At 37.4% G+C, this 21,072-nt stretch overlaps 1 protein-coding gene across 1 annotated transcript in view; it reads right to left on the reverse strand.

The window, feature by feature from the left end:
* The window catches only part of PSME4 (proteasome activator subunit 4), a gene marked incomplete in the record, with an annotated part of 938,614 nt that overhangs the window by 641,395 nt on the left and 276,147 nt on the right, over window positions 1–21,072 (reverse strand). The window contains 1 exon segment of the mRNA XM_053712692.1: window positions 7,090–7,134. Coding sequence (XP_053568667.1) covers window positions 7,090–7,134 — 45 coding nt within the window.

The raw sequence follows: 21,072 nt of genomic DNA on the forward strand, positions 1-21,072 counted from the left end.
TCATAACTGTGGCCATGTCTTGTAAAGTAAAAGAATTTGATGCACTAGAGGTATTTGGCGTCACTTGTGCGAGCGTTACTGGTTGTGACACTTGGGGAGAGCTAGATGGCGAACCCTCATTTACTTCTGACTGAGAATCATCTATTGCTCTATTTTTAAGTGCTAATATATGTTCTTTATAGTTTATAGACATATCAGTACAATTGGGACACATTCTAAGAGCGGGTACAATGGCTTCCAAACATATTAAACAAGGATTTTCCTTGGTGTCAGACATGTTAAACAGGCTAGTAATGTAACAAGCAAGCTTAGAAAACACTGTAATCAAAGTAAAAAACACTTAGAAATAAAACGGTACTGTGCCTTTAAGAGAAAAAAAGCTGCACCAGTTCTGCAAAACAGTGTAAAAAAAGCAGTAAACTTAACAAAATTTTTACAGTAGAATTATAAAGACTTAGTAACTTTGCACAGCTATGCAAATAAACAATTAACCCCTTAATGGCAAAAACGGATTGAAAAAACGTTAAACCCAGTAAAAAAAAACTTTCAGCACCTTGCCACAGCTCTGCTGTGGTTCCTACCTGCCCTTCAGAACAATTTGTGGGGAAAAAAACTTCTTTAACAGCCGTCAAACACAGCAGGAACCTCAGGAGAAGCAGTGATATGTCTCAGAGGAAAGGAAACTGCGCAACTGAGGTGCGAAAATAGGCCCCTCCCACCTCACTCGATGTTTTGAGGCCTATCAGAGAAACACCAGAGTGTCTCTTAATTAACCATGTGAGTTACAAAACTCAAAAACAAGCCACAATGACCCCTTTAGTCCCTTCAAAAAACGTTATAAATGCATCAATAAACAAAACGTTTTTTCCTAACAGTGTCACCAGCCCTTTAGTCCCTTCAGGAAACGTTATAATTGCATCAATAAACAAAAAGTTTTTTCTTAACAGTGTCACCAGTAACTAATGAGCCCTTCAAGCAAGCTGAAATTCCTATTAAAATGTCTGAATACAGCTTACCCTTCCCTTATGAGGCCAGCCTTTTCTAGAATTAACACAGTCTGTCTAGAAAAAACATAATTTATGTAAGAACTTACCTGATAAATTCATTTCTTTCATATTAGCAAGAGTCCATGAGCTAGTAACGTATGGGATATACATTCCTACCAGGAGGGGCAAAGTTTCCCAAACCTCAAAATGCCTATAAATACACCCCTCACCACACCCACAAATCAGTTTAACGAATAGCCAAGAAGTGGGGTGATAAGAAAAAAGTGCGAAAGCATAAAAAATAAGGAATTGGAATAATTGTGCTTTATACAAAAAAATCATAACCACCACAAAAAAGGGTGGGCCTCATGGACTCTTGCTAATATGAAAGAAATGAATTTATCAGGTAAGTTCTTACATAAATTATGTTTTCTTTCATGTAATTAGCAAGAGTCCATGAGCTAGTGACGTATGGGATAATAAATACCCAAGATGTGGAACTTCCACGCAAGAGTCACTAGAGAGGGAGAGATAAAATAAAGACAGCCAATTCCGCTGAAAAAATAATCCAAACCCCAAAATAAAGTTTTAATCTTATAATGAAAAAAAAAAAAAACTGAAATTATAAGCAGAAGAATCAAACTGAAACAGCTGCCTGAAGTACTTTTCTACCAAAAACTGCTTCAGAAGAAGAAAACACATCAAAATGGTAGAATTTAGTAAAAGTATGCAAAGAAGACCAAGTGGCTGCTTTGCAAATCTGATCAACCGAAGCTTCATTCCTAGACGTCCAGGAAGTAGAAACTGACCTAGTAGAATGAGCTGTAATCCTTTGAGGCGGAGTTTTACCCGACTCGACATAAGCATGATGAATCAAAGATTTTAACCAAGATGCCAAAGAAATGGCAGAGGCCTTCTGACCTTTCCTGGAACCGGAAAAGATAACAAATAGACTAGAAGTCTTTCGGAAATCTTTAGTAGCTTCAACATAATATTTCAAAGCTCTAACTACATCCAAAGAATGCAACGATCTTTCCTTAGAATTCTTAGGATTAGGACACAATGAAGGAACCACAATTTCTCTACTAATGTTGTTAGAGTTCACAACTTTAGGTAAAAATTTAAATGAAGTCCGCAACACCGCCTTATCCTGATGAAAAAATCAGAAAAGGAGATTCACAAGAAAGAGCAGATAACTCTGAAACTCTTCTAGCAGAAGAGATGGCCAAAAGGAACAGAACTTTCCAAGAAAGTAATTTAATGTCCAGAGAATGCATAGGTTCAAACGGAGGAGCTTGTAAAGCCCCCAGAACCAAATTCAAACTCCAAGGAGGAGAGATTGACTTAATGACAGGTTTTATACGAACCAAAGCCTGTACAAAACAATGAATATCAGGAAGATTAGCAATCTTTCTGTGAAACAACACAGAAAGAGCAGAAATTTGTCCTTTCAAGGAACTTGCAGACAAACCTTTATCCAGACCATCCTGAAGAAATTGTAAAATTCTAGGAATTCTAAAAGAATGCCAGGAAAAATGATGAGAAGAGCACCAAGAAATGTAAGTCTTCCAGACTCGATAATATATCTTCCTAGACACAGATTTACGAGCCTGTAACATAGTATTAATTACGGAGTCAGAGAAACCTCTATGACTGAGAATCAAGCGTTCAATCTCCATACCTTGAAATTTAATGATTTGATATCCTGAAAACACATTTCAGAAATGCTTGAGCCTTCACTGGATTTATTGGAATGCGAGAAAGAAAAAATCTTCTTGCAGGAGGCCTTACCTTGAAACCTATTCTGTACCCTTGTGAAACAATGTTCTGAATCCAAAGACTGTGAATCGAATTGATACAAATTTCTTTGAAAAATCGTAATCTGCCCCCTACCAGCTGAGCTGGAATGAGGGCCGCACCTTCATGTGGACTTGGGAGCTGGCTTTTGCTTTCTAAAAGGCTTGGATTTATTCCAGACTGGAGATGGTTTCCAAACTGAAACTGTTCCTTTAGGGGAAGGATCAGGCTTCTGTTCCTTATTCTGACGAAAGGAACAAAAACGATTAGCAGCCCTATATTTACCTTTAGATTTTTTATCCTGAGGTAAAAAAGTTCCTTTCCCCCCAGTAACAGTTGAAATAATAGAATCCAACTGGGAACCAAACAATTTATTACCTTGGAAAGAAAGGGAAAGCAAAGTTGACTTAGAAGACATATCTGCATTCCAAGTTTTAAGCCATAAAGCTCTTCTAGCTAAAATAGCTAAAGACATATACCTGACATCAACTCTAATGATATCAAAGATGGCATCACAAATAAAGTTATTAGCATGTTGAAGAAGTTTAACAATGCTATGAGTATTATGATCTGACACCTGTTGTGCCAAAGCCTCCAACCAAAAAGTGGAAGCTGCCGCAACATCAGCCAAAGAAATAGCAGGCCTAAGAAGATTACCTGAACATAAATAAGCTTTCCTTAGAAAGGAATCAATTTTCCTATCTAAAGGATCCTTAAAGGAAGTACTATCTGCCGTAGGAATAGTAGTACGTTTAGCGAGAGTAGAGATAGCCCCATCAACTTTAGGGATTTTGTCCCAAAACTCTAATCTGTCAGATGGCACAGGATACAATTTCTTAAAACTTTTAGAAGGAGTAAATGAATTACCCAGATTATTCCATTCCCTAGAAATTACTTCAGAAATAGCATCAGGGACAGGAAAAACTTCCGGAATAACTGTAGGAGATTTAAAAACCGAATTTAAACGCTTAGTAGATTTAGTATCAAGAGGACTAGATTCCTCCATCTCTAATGTGATTAAAACTTCTTTAAGTAAAGAACGAATAAATTCCATTTTAAATAAATATGAAGATTTATCAGTGTCAATATCTGAGACAGAATCCTCTGAACCAGAAAAATCATCATCAGAAACAGACAAAGAATGATGATGTTCATTTAAAAATTCGTCTGAAAAATGTGAAGTTTTAAAAGACCTTTTACGTTTACTGGAAGGAGGAATAACAGACATAGCCTTCCTAATAGATTTAGAAACAAAATCTCTTATATTAACAGGAACATCCTGAGTATTAGATGTTGATGGAACAGCAACAGGTAATGGTATATTACTAATGGAAATACTATCTGCATTAGCAAGCTTATCATGACATTCATCACAAACTACAGCCGGAGGGACAGATACCACAAGTTTACAGCAGATACACTTAACTTTGGTGGAACCAGCATCAGGCAGCATTTTTCCAGAAGTAGCTTCTGATCCAGGGTCAATCTGAGACATCTTGCAATATGTAAGAGAAAAAAACAACATATAAAGCAAAATCTATCAAATTCCTTAAAAGGCAGTTTCAGGAATGGGAAAAAATGCCAATGAAGAAGCCTCTAGCAACCAGAAGCAAATGAAAAATGAGACTTAAATAATGTGAGAAAAAAGGTGGAGACAAAAATGACGCCACATCCGGTGACGCCGACATTTTTGGCGCAAAACGTCAAAAAAATGATGCAAACACGAACAACTTCCGGCGACAAGTATGACGCCGGAAATGACAAAGAAATTTTTTTTATTATTTTTTTTTGCGCCAAAAAAGTCTGCGCCAAGAATGACGCAATAAAATGAAGCATTTTCAGCCCCCGCGAGCCTAACAGCCCACAGGGAAAAAAGTCAATTTTTAAGGTAAGAAAAAATGTTTTAATTCATATGCATTATCCCAAATAACGAAACTGACTGTCTGAAATAAGGAATATTGAACATCCTGAATCAAGGCAAATAAATGTTTAAACAATATATTTAGAACTTTATATAAAAGTGCCCAACCATAGCTTAGAGTGTCACAAAAAATAAGGCTTACTTACCCCAGGACACTCATCTACATGTAGTAGAAAGCCAAACCAGTACTGAAACGAGAATCAGTAGAGGTAATGGTATATATAAGAGTATATCGTCGATCTGAAAAGGGAGGTAAGAGATGAATCTCTACGACCGATAACAGAGAACCTATGAAATAGATCCCGTAGAAGGAGACCATTGAATTCAAATAGGCAATACTCTCTTCACATCCCTCTGACATTCACTGCACACAGAGGAAAACCGGGCTCCAGCCTGCTGCGAAGCGCATATCAACGTAGAATCTAGCACAAACTTACTTCACCACCTCCATGGGAGGCAAAGTTTGTAAAAACTGATTTGTGGGTGTGGTGAGGGGTGTATTTATAGGCATTTTGAGGTTTGGGAAACTTTGCCCCTCCTGGTAGGAATGTATATCCCATACGACACTAGCTCATGGACTCTTGCTAATTACATGAAAGAAATATAGTCTGAACATACCTCATATGCAGCTTAGCCTGCAAACTGTTCTCCCAACTGAAGTTTTCCAGTACTCTTCAGGCCTTGTGAGAACAGCAGTGGATCTTAGTTACAAAGTGCTAAGATCATCATCCTCCTTGCAGAAATCTTCATCCCTTTTCTGCCAGAGAGTAAATAGTACACACCGGTACCATTTAAAATAATGAACTTTTGCTTGAGAAATAAAAAACTAACATTTTAGTCACCACATAGCTCTTTGCCCTTCCTAGCAGTTAAGCAGGAAGAGAATGACTGGGGGGTGGAGCTAAGGGTGGAGCTATATAGACAGCTCTGCTGTGGGTGCTCTCTCTGCTACTTCCTGTAGGGAAGGAGAATATCCCACAAGGATGAATCCGTGGACTCGATACATCTTACAAGAGAAAAGGCCCCCTCCAGATGGAGGATTAGCAATGTTACGAGAAAACTGCATGTTTAGATATATAAGAATGTAGGGTACGCACCTCACTGAACAACAACTCCTCAGAGGTGGACGGCTCCATGGTATCAAACATGTTCGATATTATCACATTATCAAGGCATATGGAACATAATTGAGATGGAGAAATAAGACCTCCTCATCATATAAACAGGAATTACTCATTAGGAATAGAGGGAGTGCCCTCTAAAGTAACAGAATTCTCCATCGCTAGTGTAATAACTGGAGAACTAGAGACATAAAACATCTTATTTTATTTTAAAAAAACAGCACTCTTATACCCCAATGGCTGGGGCACTCACCACCTCCCATGACCCAGACAGTACAGAGATTTATGACTCCTCTCTGACAGACACCCGATCAGGAGAAATGGAATGAATCAAATGGTGCACAATGCAGGACCATCCCTGCTATGAGAAAGCGCGCCAAGCTTGAAAGCTGCATGGCTCTCAAAGTGAAAGTGAAACCTGTATAGTCCATAACAGCCTATGAGCCCATAACATCTCACACATAAAAGAAGTATAAAATCAAATAAACATATAAGATTATTCCCCCCTGTATAATAATCTCCCTAAGGAGATATTAACTCTTGATTCTATACAGATAAAAAGAGTCACACTGTGTCTTCTTGCGTTATCATACATGTATAAAATATGAAACAATCTTACCAGAATCTACGCCGTGGAACAGGAATACGGCCCTTCAAGTGTGACAGATAGTAGCATTGTTTCTGACATGGACTTGAGTGTAGAAAGCAGGCAGCGAAACTAGTCAACGCTTATTGCCTATGAGCTGTTAATATGAGTCGGTATGGTTTCGTAGAAAGACTCTCCCTGCAACTCCGGATTCTAACTTTCATCCATGCTCTCAATGAGAGGCTGACAGGACTACTTAAAACTCCAGTCCCATCTCTTAGAGTACTACCCTCCATAAGAGACTACTCTGAAATCTTCTAACACTTCTCTGCCAACCTCCTGTGACGAAAGGCAAAGAATAACTGGGGTTATGAGGAAGTGGGGGAGGTATTTAAGCCTTTGGCTGAGGTGTCTTTACCTCCGCCTGGTGGTCAGGTTCAGTATTTCCCACAAGTAAGGAATGCAGCTGTGGACTCTTCCCATATTAAGATGGAAATATTGCTGTTTTAAAGGTGACCTTAAGCCAGGGACATATATAATGTAACAGATAAAAAAAAATGATCTTATTAGAAAAGCTTTTTAATTATTAATAGATGCACATAGCATGTCCAATTAACATCTCTAACGATTAAACTTCACTGACTGCTGAAAATGTTTTTGTAAACGTAATATACTTACGGTCGGCAGGCTTTCACAAGGGTTTTGAGGACGCCTTCTACAGAGCTGGAGAAAGAAAAAAAAAAACATCACTACTTGGGTCACATGATCTCAGAATGAATATAAATTCAGACATTAGGTGACCATGCAGTCAACTATTTACAGTTACCTACATTTTTTTGCTGTCTTTTTTTTTTTTACAGTTTATAATTAGTAATAATGTTATTACTTGTGAGTACCAGGAGTTGACAAAACTGTCAGTAGAAAATCGAAAGAAGTTTACAGAAATTACCACTAGTACCAGACTAGTATGAATAGTAAGAAGCAGCAGACAAGTAAATAATACACAATTTGTACAATATTTAAAAACTAAGAAAGTTAAGTAAAATAAGGAGCGCTTCACAAGGGAGCAATACAAAACTGAAGGACAATCAATTTCTAGAATCTAATGTAAAATCAAATAGAGGATCAAATATTAAACCTATTCGTATTAACTCAAAAATACTGCACATAAAATACTTCAACACAGATGTACTTGATCACAAATACTAATGAATATTTATTAAAACAATGAGTATAAAAATACAATATATTTCAGTCAGGTGTATATACCCTTAAAAAACTGGGACGTCTCCCAACTCCTAAATAAAAGCAAGAGATATTAAGCTTTGACAAATAATAATGTGTAATAAAGTGATAATGTGCTAGTTACTATAATTATAAATCGATGTATATATAAAATATATTGCGTGCCGTTGTTTAGGCTATATATATATATATATATATATATATATATATATATATATATATATAGATACATAAACTTCTAAAGCCTTAGTGTAAAGTGATATCTAAACATATGTGAAAATTCGCTAAAATTACACTTAAAATATAATTCTAATAACGTATTTAATACATAATCAACACAGTAGTCTGTGTAAATCTTAAAGGGATATTCCAGCCAAAATTGGAAACCACATGGATGCATTTCGGTATTGAACAGAAGCATTTTTGTAATATACATGCATTAGCAAAAATGCTTCCAATAAAAGTTATAGCCGTTTCAAAAGGGTATTTAAGTATGCACCGTGCACCAGCATTTTAAACACAGGACTTGCTCAGACAGCCTAACATGCATGTACCATCTGATAATGTCTCAATTTGTTAATTGCTGACATGATACAAGCCTCACTGATGATCTGAGCAGCTGCAATATTTAAAATGTAGGTGCAGTGAGAATATCTAGCTATGCTTCACATGCACGTGCAGAGAAAAATGCTAACACTAAAACAGTGATAACTATTACTAGAAGCATTTTTGCCCAATACATGTATATTGCAAATATGTTTCTATTCAAATATGTAATTAATCTATGTGCATTTAAATTTTGACTGGAATGTCCCTTTAACTTAAAATCACAGATAATACTCCAATCTGTTACAGAGTTGGTTTTAAACTATAAATCTCCAATCTGTTAAGAAGTCAATTGTAACCACTCTTAACAAAGATACTTGTAACCAATCTATCTAATCTAAAAGCAAATGCAACACTAGCTAATTTGAACCTAGTAATAATGCTTAGGAACCTCTAAATGCGTGTATTGATAGATTCTATACGAAAGTCAATAAAGTGCTTATAGCTTCATCCTTATTGTATAGTGCATGATGACATCTAAGCAAAAAGTAGAAGCACAAACTTGATGTTAGTATCTCAGAGGCCCCTCGCTACCTTCGCAGCTTTACCCGGGAACTCTCCGTCTGCTGGTATACGTGTAAGTGGATATAGGGAAAAAAATCACCTCTAACAAATCGGGGGTAGACTTGGATGTGCTAGATTACTCACGGACAGGCCTCCTCAGTTGCTTTATCTGTTAAGCACACATTCGCCACCACAGTTGCTTTTTCTTAGGCGTCCTTACTTGAACCGTTGGATCCAATTCCAGCTAAGTTAGCATTGTGAATACGTCTCTGACCTCTGGAGTTCTCCTCTGTGTGAATCTTTAGAGCACGCTATGTGTGCAGCGCGATTACAGGTGATGAACAGCCGTTCAAATTAAAGTCTTTTGCTGAAAATCTGTATCCGTGTTCTAAATGCAAATTCATTAGATGGATCAGTAGAGTGATGGTACTCCAATAGTTATTGTTAACGCGTTTCGCCCTCATACAGAGCTTTATCAAAACACGCATTTAGAGGTTCCTAAGCAATATTACTAGGTTCAAATTAGCTAGTGTTGCATTGGCATTTAGATTAGATCGATTGGTTACAAGTATCTTTGTTAATAGAGTGGTTACAATTGACTTCTTAACAGATTGGAGATTTATCGTTTAAAACCAACTCTGTAACAGATTGGAGTATTATCTGTGATTGACCTATTTTAAGTTAAGATTTTTTTTTTTTATTAATCAAAGCTTTTTATTGAGGTATTGCAGGCAATGATATACATTTTGCATTATCACATTTACAATTTGCAAGCAGAAAATGTTCAAAACCATCATATCCAGCATCAGACACATTAGTGCCAAACATAAGCACCTAATTAAAAAGACTACATACAACAAGTAAACGTCTCATGCAATACAATACAACATATTGTCACTATTAACCGTGTCTAACTTAGAATGCAACAGTAATAAATTGATACCTCTTTTTAGTATATAGAATAGCTCAAGATAGGTACCTTTGGAAGATGAATTGCTTTCTATTAGAATAATACTTTAAAATGGCTCTTGCTAGCAATAACAGACTCTTGTTTCTGAAAGGTACCATATTTGTATAATCTAGATGTTACTATAGTACCTCTTTAGTGAATTATTCTGACTATTAGTATGATATTTTTATCTGCCAGATATAGAATAGATATCTTAAATAAGAGATAAATTTTTCCCTCGTAGGGTACATTATACTGATTAATGTATAACAGTAATATAATATATATAGAATATAGAATATGATTGAGACCACAAACCAAGTTTCTTCATTTGACACATAAGGTTACTCCTGAACCTATTCACGCTAATGTTACATAAGAGGAAAATTGGCTTTAAGTAGCGGATTAATACCGCAAAAGAATTCACCATAGTGGGTGAACTTTAAATTTGAGACAGCGGACACATACCTCTCAAAATGCAAAACTAAATCTAATGGTGAATTGTATGCAGATTTAGAATGGCACATTATAGGCTTATGATAAATTAAAATAACGTGTTACCTGTAGAGCAAGAAGATTTTTAAGTATAATTTTAGCAAATTTTCACATATGTTTAGATATCACTTTATAATTAGGCTTTAGAAGTTTATGTATCTATATATACGGCCTAAACAACGGCACACAATATATTTTATATATACACCGATTTATAATTATAGTAACTAGCACATTATCACTTTATTACACATTATTATTTGTCAAAGCTTAATATCTCTTGTTTTTATTTAGGAGTTGGGAGACGTCCCAGTTTTTTAAGGGTATATACACCTGACTAAAATATATTGTATTTTTATACTCATTGTTTTAATAAATATTCATTAGTATTTGTGATCAAGTACATCTGTGTTGAAGTAGTAGTGTTGTGCGGTATTTTTAAATTAATACGAACAGGCTTAATATTTGATCTTCTATTTGAATTTTACATTAGATTCTAGAAATTGACTGTCCTTCGGTTTTGTATTGCTCCCTTGTGAAGCGCTCCTTATTTCACTTTACTTTCTTAGAATTTAAATCTAACCCACTTAGGGAAGGTGGGTTCTAAATAGGAGCTTGTACAAAATTATCGTTTTTTAACTTTACAATATTTAAAAAGAAATAAAAACTGCAAAAAGAAAAATCACACAACTGTTTTTAACCACTGCAAATGGGTTAAGCACATAGTTACCACATTTGGTGAGACAACATAAAAAAGAAGCTTATGTGTATAGCCACTAGTAGTGACCTGCAGCTCCAGAGCATACCTAGGTATCAGGGCATATGGATGGACCGGTCCGGTCGCCAAATGCGACCTAAATCAAAAAAATTTAGGCTGCATTTAAAAAACATAATTTATGTAAGAACTTACCTGATAAATTCATTTCTTTCATATTGGCAAGAGTCCATGAGCTAGTGACATATGGGATATACAATCCTACCAGGAGGGGCAAAGTTTACCAAACCTCAAAATGCCTATAAATACACCGCTCACCACACCCACAAATCAGTTTAATGAATAGCCAAGAAGTGGGGTGATAAAGAAAGGAGTAAAAAGCATCAACAAAGGAATTTGGAAATAATTGTGCTTTATACAAAAAAAATCATAACCACCATAAAAAAGGGGGTGGGCCTCATGGACTCTTGCCAATATGAAAGAAATGAATTTATCAGGTAAGTTCTTACATAAATTATGTTTTCTTTCATGTAATTGGCAAGAGTCCATGAGCTAGTGACGTATGGGATAGCAATACTCAAGATGTGGAACTCCACGCAAGAGTCACTAGAGAGGGAGGGATAAAAATAAAAACAGCCATTTTCCGCTGAAAAAAATAATCCACAACCCAAAATATAAGTTAATTCTCATAAATGTGAGGAAAAAACTTAAATTAAAAGCAGAAAAATCAAACTAAAACCGCTGCCTGAAGAACTTTTCTACCAAAAACTGCTTCCAAAGAAGCAAATACATCAAAATGGAAGAATTTAGTAAATGTATGCAAAGAAGACCAAGTAGCAGCTTTGTAAATCTGATCAACTGAAGCTTCATTCTTAAAAGCCCACGAAGTGGAAACTGATATAGTACAATGAGCTGTAATTCTCTGAGCTGGGACTTTACCAGACTCCAAATAGGCTTGATGAATCAAAAGTTTTAAACCAAGAAGCCAAGAAAACAGCAGAAGCCTTCTGACCTTTCCTGGAAAAGATAACAAATAGACTAGAAGTCTTCCTGAAATCTTTAGTAGCTTCAACATAATCTTTCCAAAGAATTCTTAGGATTAGGACACAAAGAAGGGACAACAATTTCTCTACTACTGTTAGAATTTACAACCTTAGGTAGAAACTTAAATGAAGTGTGCAAAACTGCCTTATCCTGATGAAAAATCAGAAAAGGTGATTCACAGGAGAGAGCAGATAATTCAGAAACTCTTCTAGCAGAAGAGATGGCCAAAAGGAACAACACTTTCCAAGAAATTAGTTTAATGTCTAAAGAATGCATAGGCTCAAACGGAGGAACCTGTAAAGCCTTTAAAACCAAATTAAGACTCCAAGGAGGAGAGACTGATTTAATGACAGGCTTGATACGAACCAAAGCCTGCACAAAACAATGAATATCAGGAAGTTTAGCAATCTTTCTATGAAATAAAACAGAAAGAGCAGAGATTTGTCCTTTCAAGGAACTTGCAGACAAACCTTTATCCAAACCATCCTGAAGAAATTGTAAAATTCTAGGAATTCTAAAAGAATGCCAAGAGAATTTATGAGAAGAACACCATGAAATGTAAGTCTTCCAAACTCGATAATAAATCTTTCTAAAAACAGAGTTACGAGCCTGTAACATAGTATTAATCACTGAGTCAGAGAAACCTCTATGACTAAGCACTAAGTGTTCAATCGCCATACCTTCAAATTTAATGATTTGAGATCCTGATGGAAAAACGGACCTTGAGATAGAGTCCACTTCTAGGACGAACTGGACTTTGCTATTAGGTATATGCAGGATAGGTGAAGTGACGAATAGAGACTTGAGATGATCAAAGGCTTTTTGCGACTAAGAGGTCCATACAAAGGGAGACGTGGTCTTGGTCAGATTAGTGAGTGGTTTGGTGATAGCTGCGAAATTCTGGATAAAGCGTCGGTAGAAGTTTGCAAAGCCTAAAAACCGTTGGACTTCTTTTAGATTGGAGGGTCTAGGCCAAGAGGTGATGGCTGGGATTTTACTGTCCTCCCTCATTATTTTACTCTTACTGATACGGTATCCCAAGAATGATACTTTGCTAACATGAAAGAGACACTTCTCTAGTTTAACAAAGTCTGTGTGTCTGTAGCCTGGATAGCACTAGCCTGACGTGTGTGACATGTTCTGAAAAGGTAGGAGAGTAGATCAGGATGTCGTCAAGATAGACCACCAGAAAAGTGTCAAGGATGTCCCTAAAGATGTCATTGATGAAATTCTGGAATGTTGCTGGGGCGTTGCACAGTCCGAATGGCATAACAGTATATTCGAAAAGACCATACCTGGTCCTAAATGCAGTCAGCCACTCGTCCCCGGCCCGTATTCTAACAAGGTTGAAGGCACCCCTAAGATCCAATTTGGTGAATATAGTAGTGCCTCTTAACCTCTCAATCAATTCTGGGATGAGAGGCAATGGGTACCTGTTCTTTTTAGTACGCTTATTTAATTCCCGATAATCAATTATCGGGCGTAGGGACCCGTCCTTGTTCTTGACAAAAAATATGCCGGCACCGGCAGGGGAAGTGGAAGGTCGGATAAAACCTTTTTTCAAATTATCACTAATATAGGTTTTTAGATGTAGTAGCTCGGGTCTGGAGAGTGGAAAAATATGGCCATAGGGGATGGTTGCACCAGGAAGCAGGTCTATGGGGCAATCGTAAGGCCTGTGTGGAGGCAACGACTCGACCTCTGTTTTATTGAGCACATCAGAGAAGTCAAGATATTGTGCAGGAATAAGAGAAGAAGTTGTGGTGAGCAAATGAGAGTTTGGAAAACAAGTTGCGGTACAATATGGGGAAGAGAAAGAAAGTGTGAGGGTATCCCAATGAACCGTAGGTTGGTGTAATTGGAGCCAAGTGATTCCCAAAACAATTGGGTATATTGGAGATGATATGATATCAAAGGTGATGGTCTCAGTGTGACCAGAAGAAAACGTGACAAGCAGAGGAACAGTTTGTTGTGAGACAGGACCAGATGCTAAGTGTGAACCATCAATGACTTTGAGAGGCAAAGGTGTGCTTTTAAACAGAAAAGGTATTTTATTAACTTCAACTAAACGTAAATCAATAATGGTGGCACATGTGCCCGTGTCGATGATGGCATTACAGTTTATCCTGTGTCGATCCCACTGCAAAAGTAAGGGTATGGTAAGGTATGCAGTGGTTGTGTTTTTTGTGTGCAAGCAGTGCTTTACTATGTGTGCCTTACCTAACTTCTGTTTCAGTAGTAGTGGACACTCCTTAACTGCATGGTCTGCCCCTGCGCAGTACATGCATAAGTTTAGTGAACGGCGTCTCGCCTTCTCTTGTGGCGTGAGGGGTCCTCTTAAGAAACTGATATCCATGGGTTGTTCAGATGATGAGCTGGAACTAGGTGGTGTTGGGAGTACCCTGCGTACAGGGGGAGTTGAAGGGTTTTTTTCTTGCCTCCTCTCCCTGAGTCTACGGTCTATGGTAATCGTAAGAGTGTACAAGTCTTCTAAGCGATCTGGTATCCCAATCCTGGCGAGCTCGTCTTTGATGTCTTCTGCTAGGCCTAAGTGATATTGTTTTTTTAGAGAGACCTCATTCCAGAGGGAGTCTCTGGCCCAGATCTTGAAACGGGTGATATATTCCTCTACCGGTATTTTCAACTGCTTTAAACTTCTGAGTTTACTCTCTGCAGTTATTTGACGGTAGGGGTCATCATAGAGAGAAGATAGAGCCTTTAGGAAGGCATCCAGGGAATTTAGTATAGGGTCCTGGATCTCATAGAATGAGTCTGCCCAGGCCCTGGGTTCACCCCTGAGGTAGGAGAGTATGGTAAGTACCTTGGATCTATCGGTCGCATAGGTCCAAGGCCGTAAGTCAAATAATAACAGACAGGCAGTCCTAAATTGCCTAAAAGAGGAGCGATCTCCAGAAAACCTCTCTGGATATGAGACCTGGGGTTCAGCCTGATGGTCATTCCCAGAGCTTCTGTTTGACAATACTTCCCTTAAACAGGCTTTGAGGCTCTGGTTTTCAACCTGTTGTTCTCTAAAAGCCTGGGTTAGATTGTCTAGCCGCTGGTTAAGGCTGTGTATTTGAGGAGTTACATCAGAGGGCTCCATCTTTCAAATATGGCTGGTTTATTATGTAATGATCAGCAGTTAGTTGCTGTTTATTCCTAAGGTCACAATTTGTGGGCTATGAATGTTTGTTGTAACAAGTAAGAAAGATTGTTTGCTAGTTAGAAAACACACTTTTAGTCACTTGAGAATAATGTTGCCTTGAAATTGGTACCCCAGTAATAGGAGTTTTATTAGTGGGTAGTAAAACAGGCACAACAGAGTAGAAGTAGTCTTATAACTTCAATCAGGGAACTAATAGGTTAACTGTAGGATTTCAAGAATATGCTACAATGCAGTAATGTGGAGCAATGACTTTATCACAGAACCCTGAGTAGAATGTTACTAGCAAGTCCGCTAATATCATAGTGACATGAACTGTACCCAACAGGATTTGTAATAAGCAGGAGCTGAGGCTAAGTAGCTGTGCTACAGAAAACGGAAATCAGCTGGTCAAGCAATGTGAATATGCAAATTCTTACGAACACAGAATTACAGTACTTGGTCACTATATATACGGAACCTGTTCCTGTAGCTGATGGGTAGTTGGCGGCTAAGCGTTTCTGCAGGTGCGTCCGTAACTGTGTGCAGGGAAGGATGGATATCCGTGTAGCGTGACAGGCTGAGCTGCGTGCTGTGTGACTGAGGGTGCGGCAGGCTGGAAGTCTGTACAGCGTCACACGCTGAGCTGTCCCTCGGACTAGAGCGTTCCTGCAGATTGAGAGGTAGGAGGGATCAGAGGTTCACTGCCGGGCTGACGTCACAGCTTGCGGCAGGTAGTAACAAAAGCTGTCTGTTTAGTCTGCGAAGGAGCACAGTACAAGTGAACTTCGTATGAGATACAAGGTGCAGAGTAGAGCTAGAGTCTGTAGAGTAGAATCTTCAATAAACCAGCAAAGGACCATGGGAAAAAGCAAGTTATATAGGGAAGGAGAGGTTGATAATTAAAATAAAAGGTGGTATGTGAAGTTAGACTGTTATACTTAAGGTGGAATAGAGGTCTTCATGACAAACAGCTCCCCAACCTGAAAGACTCGCATCTGTTGTGATCAAAGTCCAAATTGGACGAACGAAAGAGGCCCCTAAAATTATACAATGGTGATCTAACCACCAAGTCAGAGAAAGTCGAACATTGGGATTTAAGGATATTAATTGTGATATACTTGTATAATCCCTGCACCATTGGTTCAGCACACAAAGCTGGAGAGGTCTCATATGAAAACGAGCAAAGGGGATCGTGTCCGATGCTGCAGTCATAAGACCTAAAACTTCCATGCACATAGCTACTGAAGGGAATGACTGAGACTGAAGGTTCCTAAAGGCTGCAGCCAATTTCAAACGTCTCTTGTCTGTTAGAGACAAAGTCATGGACACTGAATCTATCTGGAAACCGAAAAAGCTTACCTTTGTCTGAGGAATCAAATAACTTTTTGGTAAATTGATCCTCCAACCATGTCTTCGAAGAAACAACACTATTTGATTTCTGTGAGATTCTGCAGAACGTAAAGACTGAGCGAGTACCAAGATATCGTCCAAATAAGGAAATACCGCAAAACCCCGCTCTCTGATTAGTAGGGCACCTAGAACCTTTGAAAAGATTATTGGAGCTGTTGCTAGGCCAAAAGGAAGAGCAACAAATTGGTAAGAATAGTCCTTATAGTCACCATTTTGAAAATTGGTACTCTTACATATCGATTCAAAATCTTTAGATCCAAAACTGTTCTGAATGAGTTTTCTTTCTTTGGGACAATTAATAGATTTGAATAAAACTCCAGACCCTGTTCCTGAAACGGAACTGGCATGATTACCCCTGATAAGCCTGAGCCTTTACTGGGTTTGCTGGAATGCGTGCGAGAAAAAAATAATTCTCACAGGCGGTCTTACTCTGAATCCTATTCTGTACCCCTGAGAGACAATACTCTGAATCCAATGATTTTGGACCGAATTGATCCAAACATCTTTGAAACATTTTAATCTGCCCCCTACCAGCTGAGCTGGAATGAGGGCCGCACCTTCATGCGGAATTGGGGGCTGGTTTTCATCTCTTAAATGGATTGGATTTATTCCAATTTGAAGAAGGCTTTCAATTGGAAGCAGATTCCTTGGGGAAGGATTAGGTTTCTGTTCCTTATTTTGTCGAAAGGAACGAAAACGGTTAGAAGCTTTAGACTTACCCTTAGGTCTTTTATCCTGAGGCAAAAAAAACTCCCTTCCCCCCAGTGACAGTTGAAATTATTCAATCCAACTGAGACCCAAATAATTTATTACCTTGGAAAGAAAGAGATAGCAATCTAGACTTAGAAGTCATACCAGCATTCCAAGATTTGAGCCACAAAGCTCTTCTAGCTAAAATAGCTAAAGACATAGATTTAACATCAATTTTGATATAAAAAATGGCATCACAAATAAAATTATTAGCATGTTGAATCAACTTAACAATGCTAGACAAATCATGGTCAGATACTTGTTGCGCTAAAGTTTCCAGCTAAAAAGTTGAAGCAGCTGCAACATCAGCCAAAGAAATTGCAGGCCTAAGAAGATGACCTGAATATAAATAAGCTTTCCTTAGATAAGATTCAAGTTTAAAAGAAATAAAAAAATCTTTAAAAGAAATACATCTTCCGTAGGAATAGTGGTACGTTTAGCAAGAGTAGAGATAGCCCCATCAACTTTGGGGATCTTTTCCCAAAACTCCAATGTAACTGCTGGCAAAGGATACAATTTTTTAAATCTTGAAGATGGAATAAAAGAAGTACCAGGCCTATTCCATTCCTTAGAAATCATGTCAGAAATAGCATCAGGAACTGGAAAAACCTCTGGAATAACCACAGGAGGTTTATAAACAGAATTTAAACGTTTACTAGTTTTAATATCAAGGGGACTAGTTTCCTCCATATCTAATGTAATCAACACTTCTTTTAACAAAGAACAAATATACTCCATTTTAAATAAATAAGAGATTGTCAGTGTCAATATCTGAGGCAGGATCTTCTGAATCAGATAGACCCTCATCAGAGAAAGATAAATCAGTATGTTGCTGGTCATTTGAAATTTCATCAACCTTATGAGAAGTTTTAAAAGACCTTTTACATTTATTAGAAGGCGGAATGGCAGACAAAGCCTTCTGAATAGAATCAGCAATACATTATTTTAAATTCACAGGTATATCTTGTGCATTAGATGTTGAGGGAACAGCAACAGGTAATGAACTACTACTGATAGATACATTCTCTGCATGTAAAAGTTTATCATGACAACTATTACAAACCACAGCTAGAGGTATAACCCCCACAAGGTTACAACAAAAGCACTTAGCTTTGGTAGAACTGCTATCAGGCCGCAGGGTTCCATCAGTGATTTATGAGACAGGATCAGATTGAGACATCTTGCAAATGTAAGAGAAAAAAAACAACATATAAAGCAAAATTATCAATTTCCTTATATGGCAGTTTCAGGAATGGGAAAAAATGCAAACAGCATAGCCCTCTGACATAGAAAAAAGGCAGGAGGCAAATAGAAATAGGGTCTTAAATAAAGACAATGTTTGGCGCCAAGTATGACGCACAACAAACAGAAAAATATTTTTTGGTGCCAAAAACGACACACTCGCGTCACAGATGACGCAACCTTGTGAAAGGACTTGGCGTCAACTAAGACGCTGGAAATTACGAATTTGCATCAATTAACGTAACTTGCACCAAAAAAATCTTGCGCCAAGAATGACGCAATAAACTCTGGCAGGCATTTTGCTCCCTCGCAAGCCTAATTCTGCCGGCGAATTTAAAAGACAGTCATTTGGAAAAAGAGACTATACCCCAGGTATGGATTATTATTATTTTTTCCATAAAAAAAACATTTCCTAGATATGAAACTGACAGTCTGCAAAAGGAAATATACTGAAAACCTAAATCATGGCAAATATAAGTACAATACATATATTTAGAACTTTATATAAATACATAAAGTGCCAAACCATAGCCGAGAGTGTCTTATGTAATGAAAACATACTTACCAAAAGACACCCATCCACATATAGCAGATAGCCAAAACAGTACTGAAACGGTTATCAGTAGAGGTAATGGAATATGAGAGTATATCGTTGATCTGAAAAGGGAGGTAGGAGATGAATCTCTACGACCGATAACAGAGAACCTATGAAATAGATGCCCGTGAGGAAAACCATTGCATTCAATAGGTGATACTCCCTTCAGATCTCTCTGACATTCACTGTACTCAGAGGAATCGGGCTTCAAAATGCTAAGAAGCGCATATCAACGTAGAAATCTTAGCACAAACTTACTTCACTACCTCCATAGGAGGCAAAGTTTATAAAACTGAATTGTGGGTGTGGTGAGGGGTGTATTTATAGGCATTTTGAGGTTTGGGTAACTTTGCCCCTTCTGGTAGGATTGTATATCCCATACGTCACTAGCTCATGGATTCTTGCCAATTACATGAAAAAAAATTTAACTTACCAGCCCGGACCAGCAACCTGCATTTTCCTAATTGTAACATCATTAGAAGTAAAAAAAATAAAAATGAATCAAGCGGTTAAACTGCCCTTCACACACGCACACAGGGAAAGGAGGGAAGAAAGGGGAGGTTCTGTCAAAAGCATAAAAAAGACCTCCCCTTTTCAGCATGGCTCTCAATCTTCTCCTTGCCAGCTGCTTCTTCCCGACCCTAACGTCTGCACGGAAAGGCAAACATCATACTTCTGTGCTAGAGCGGTGAGTAAATTTTGACACATTGAAAACGGCGAGTGCTCTCTTTGGCCATCTTATACACACAATATATATATATATATCCCTCAGTTTACGCCGGGGTTAGGTTCCAGAAGGAATGGTTGTAAATCGAAATCGTTGTAAATTGAAACCCAGTTTTTAATTTAAGTCAATGGGAAGTGAGGGAGATAGGTTCCAGGCCCCTCTCAAAATTGTCATAAGTAACACCTAATACATTATTTTTAAAGCTTTGAAATTAAGACTTTAAATGCTAAACAGCATTATAAACCTAATAAAATAATCACACAACACAGAATATATAAACTAAGTTAAATGAACAAAAACATTTGCTAAACAGCATTATAAACCTAAAAAAATTATCACACAATACAGACTTCACTTGCATTTTTCTGCAAACAGTTCTTTCTATGCATTCCAATCTGGATTGATTTACAGACAGGAAGATCTTGTTCCTTTAAAATCTGCTCGATAGCTCTGGTCTGGTTAAACTGATTAATTTCAGCTTGCTTGGCTTTGCTGCAACACAAGCGGACAGCTCCACCTACTGGCTATTTTAATAAATGCACTGCTTCTCAATGCTTTTCAATAGCAGTCACATGACTGGAAAAAAAGGTTGTTATTCTGAAACGGTGTAAATTGAACCGTTGTAAAACGAGGGCCACCTGTATATATATATATATATATATATATATGATATATATCCCCATACACACATATATATATATATATACACACATATACACACACACACATATATATATATATATATATATATATATATATATATATATATATATACATACATATATATATACACACATATATATATATATACACATACATATATATATATATATATATATATATATATATATATATATATATATATAATTTTTAGTGTATGGTTAAATAAAATGAGCTGCTCTGCCTTAAAATTCTTGGGCCTGTTTTTGGTCTCAGTCTGACCCTGTGCAGATGCACTTATTTTTATTTTTTGTGAGCACAATAACAGCTGTTTTTTAATGCTACTCAGTTTTGCATTAGTTATTTACCCAATTTACTGGCAATGCTTTGTGAGATTATATTAACACTCTACTTTTTTTTTTTTACATAAAAAAAAGAGCAAAAGGTACAGCACTGAAAAGCCAATTCAAATCCAACTTGTCTATTAAGTGCACGGGAAAAAAGGGGTCCTGCAGCCCCTAGGGTATAGACAAAGCAAAAGAATATTCCCAGCACTGTTTCTTTAGGATAACAA

Source organism: Bombina bombina, chromosome 4 (genome assembly GCF_027579735.1).
Source record: "Bombina bombina isolate aBomBom1 chromosome 4, aBomBom1.pri, whole genome shotgun sequence".
Classification (NCBI taxonomy): Eukaryota; Metazoa; Chordata; class Amphibia; order Anura; family Bombinatoridae; genus Bombina; species Bombina bombina.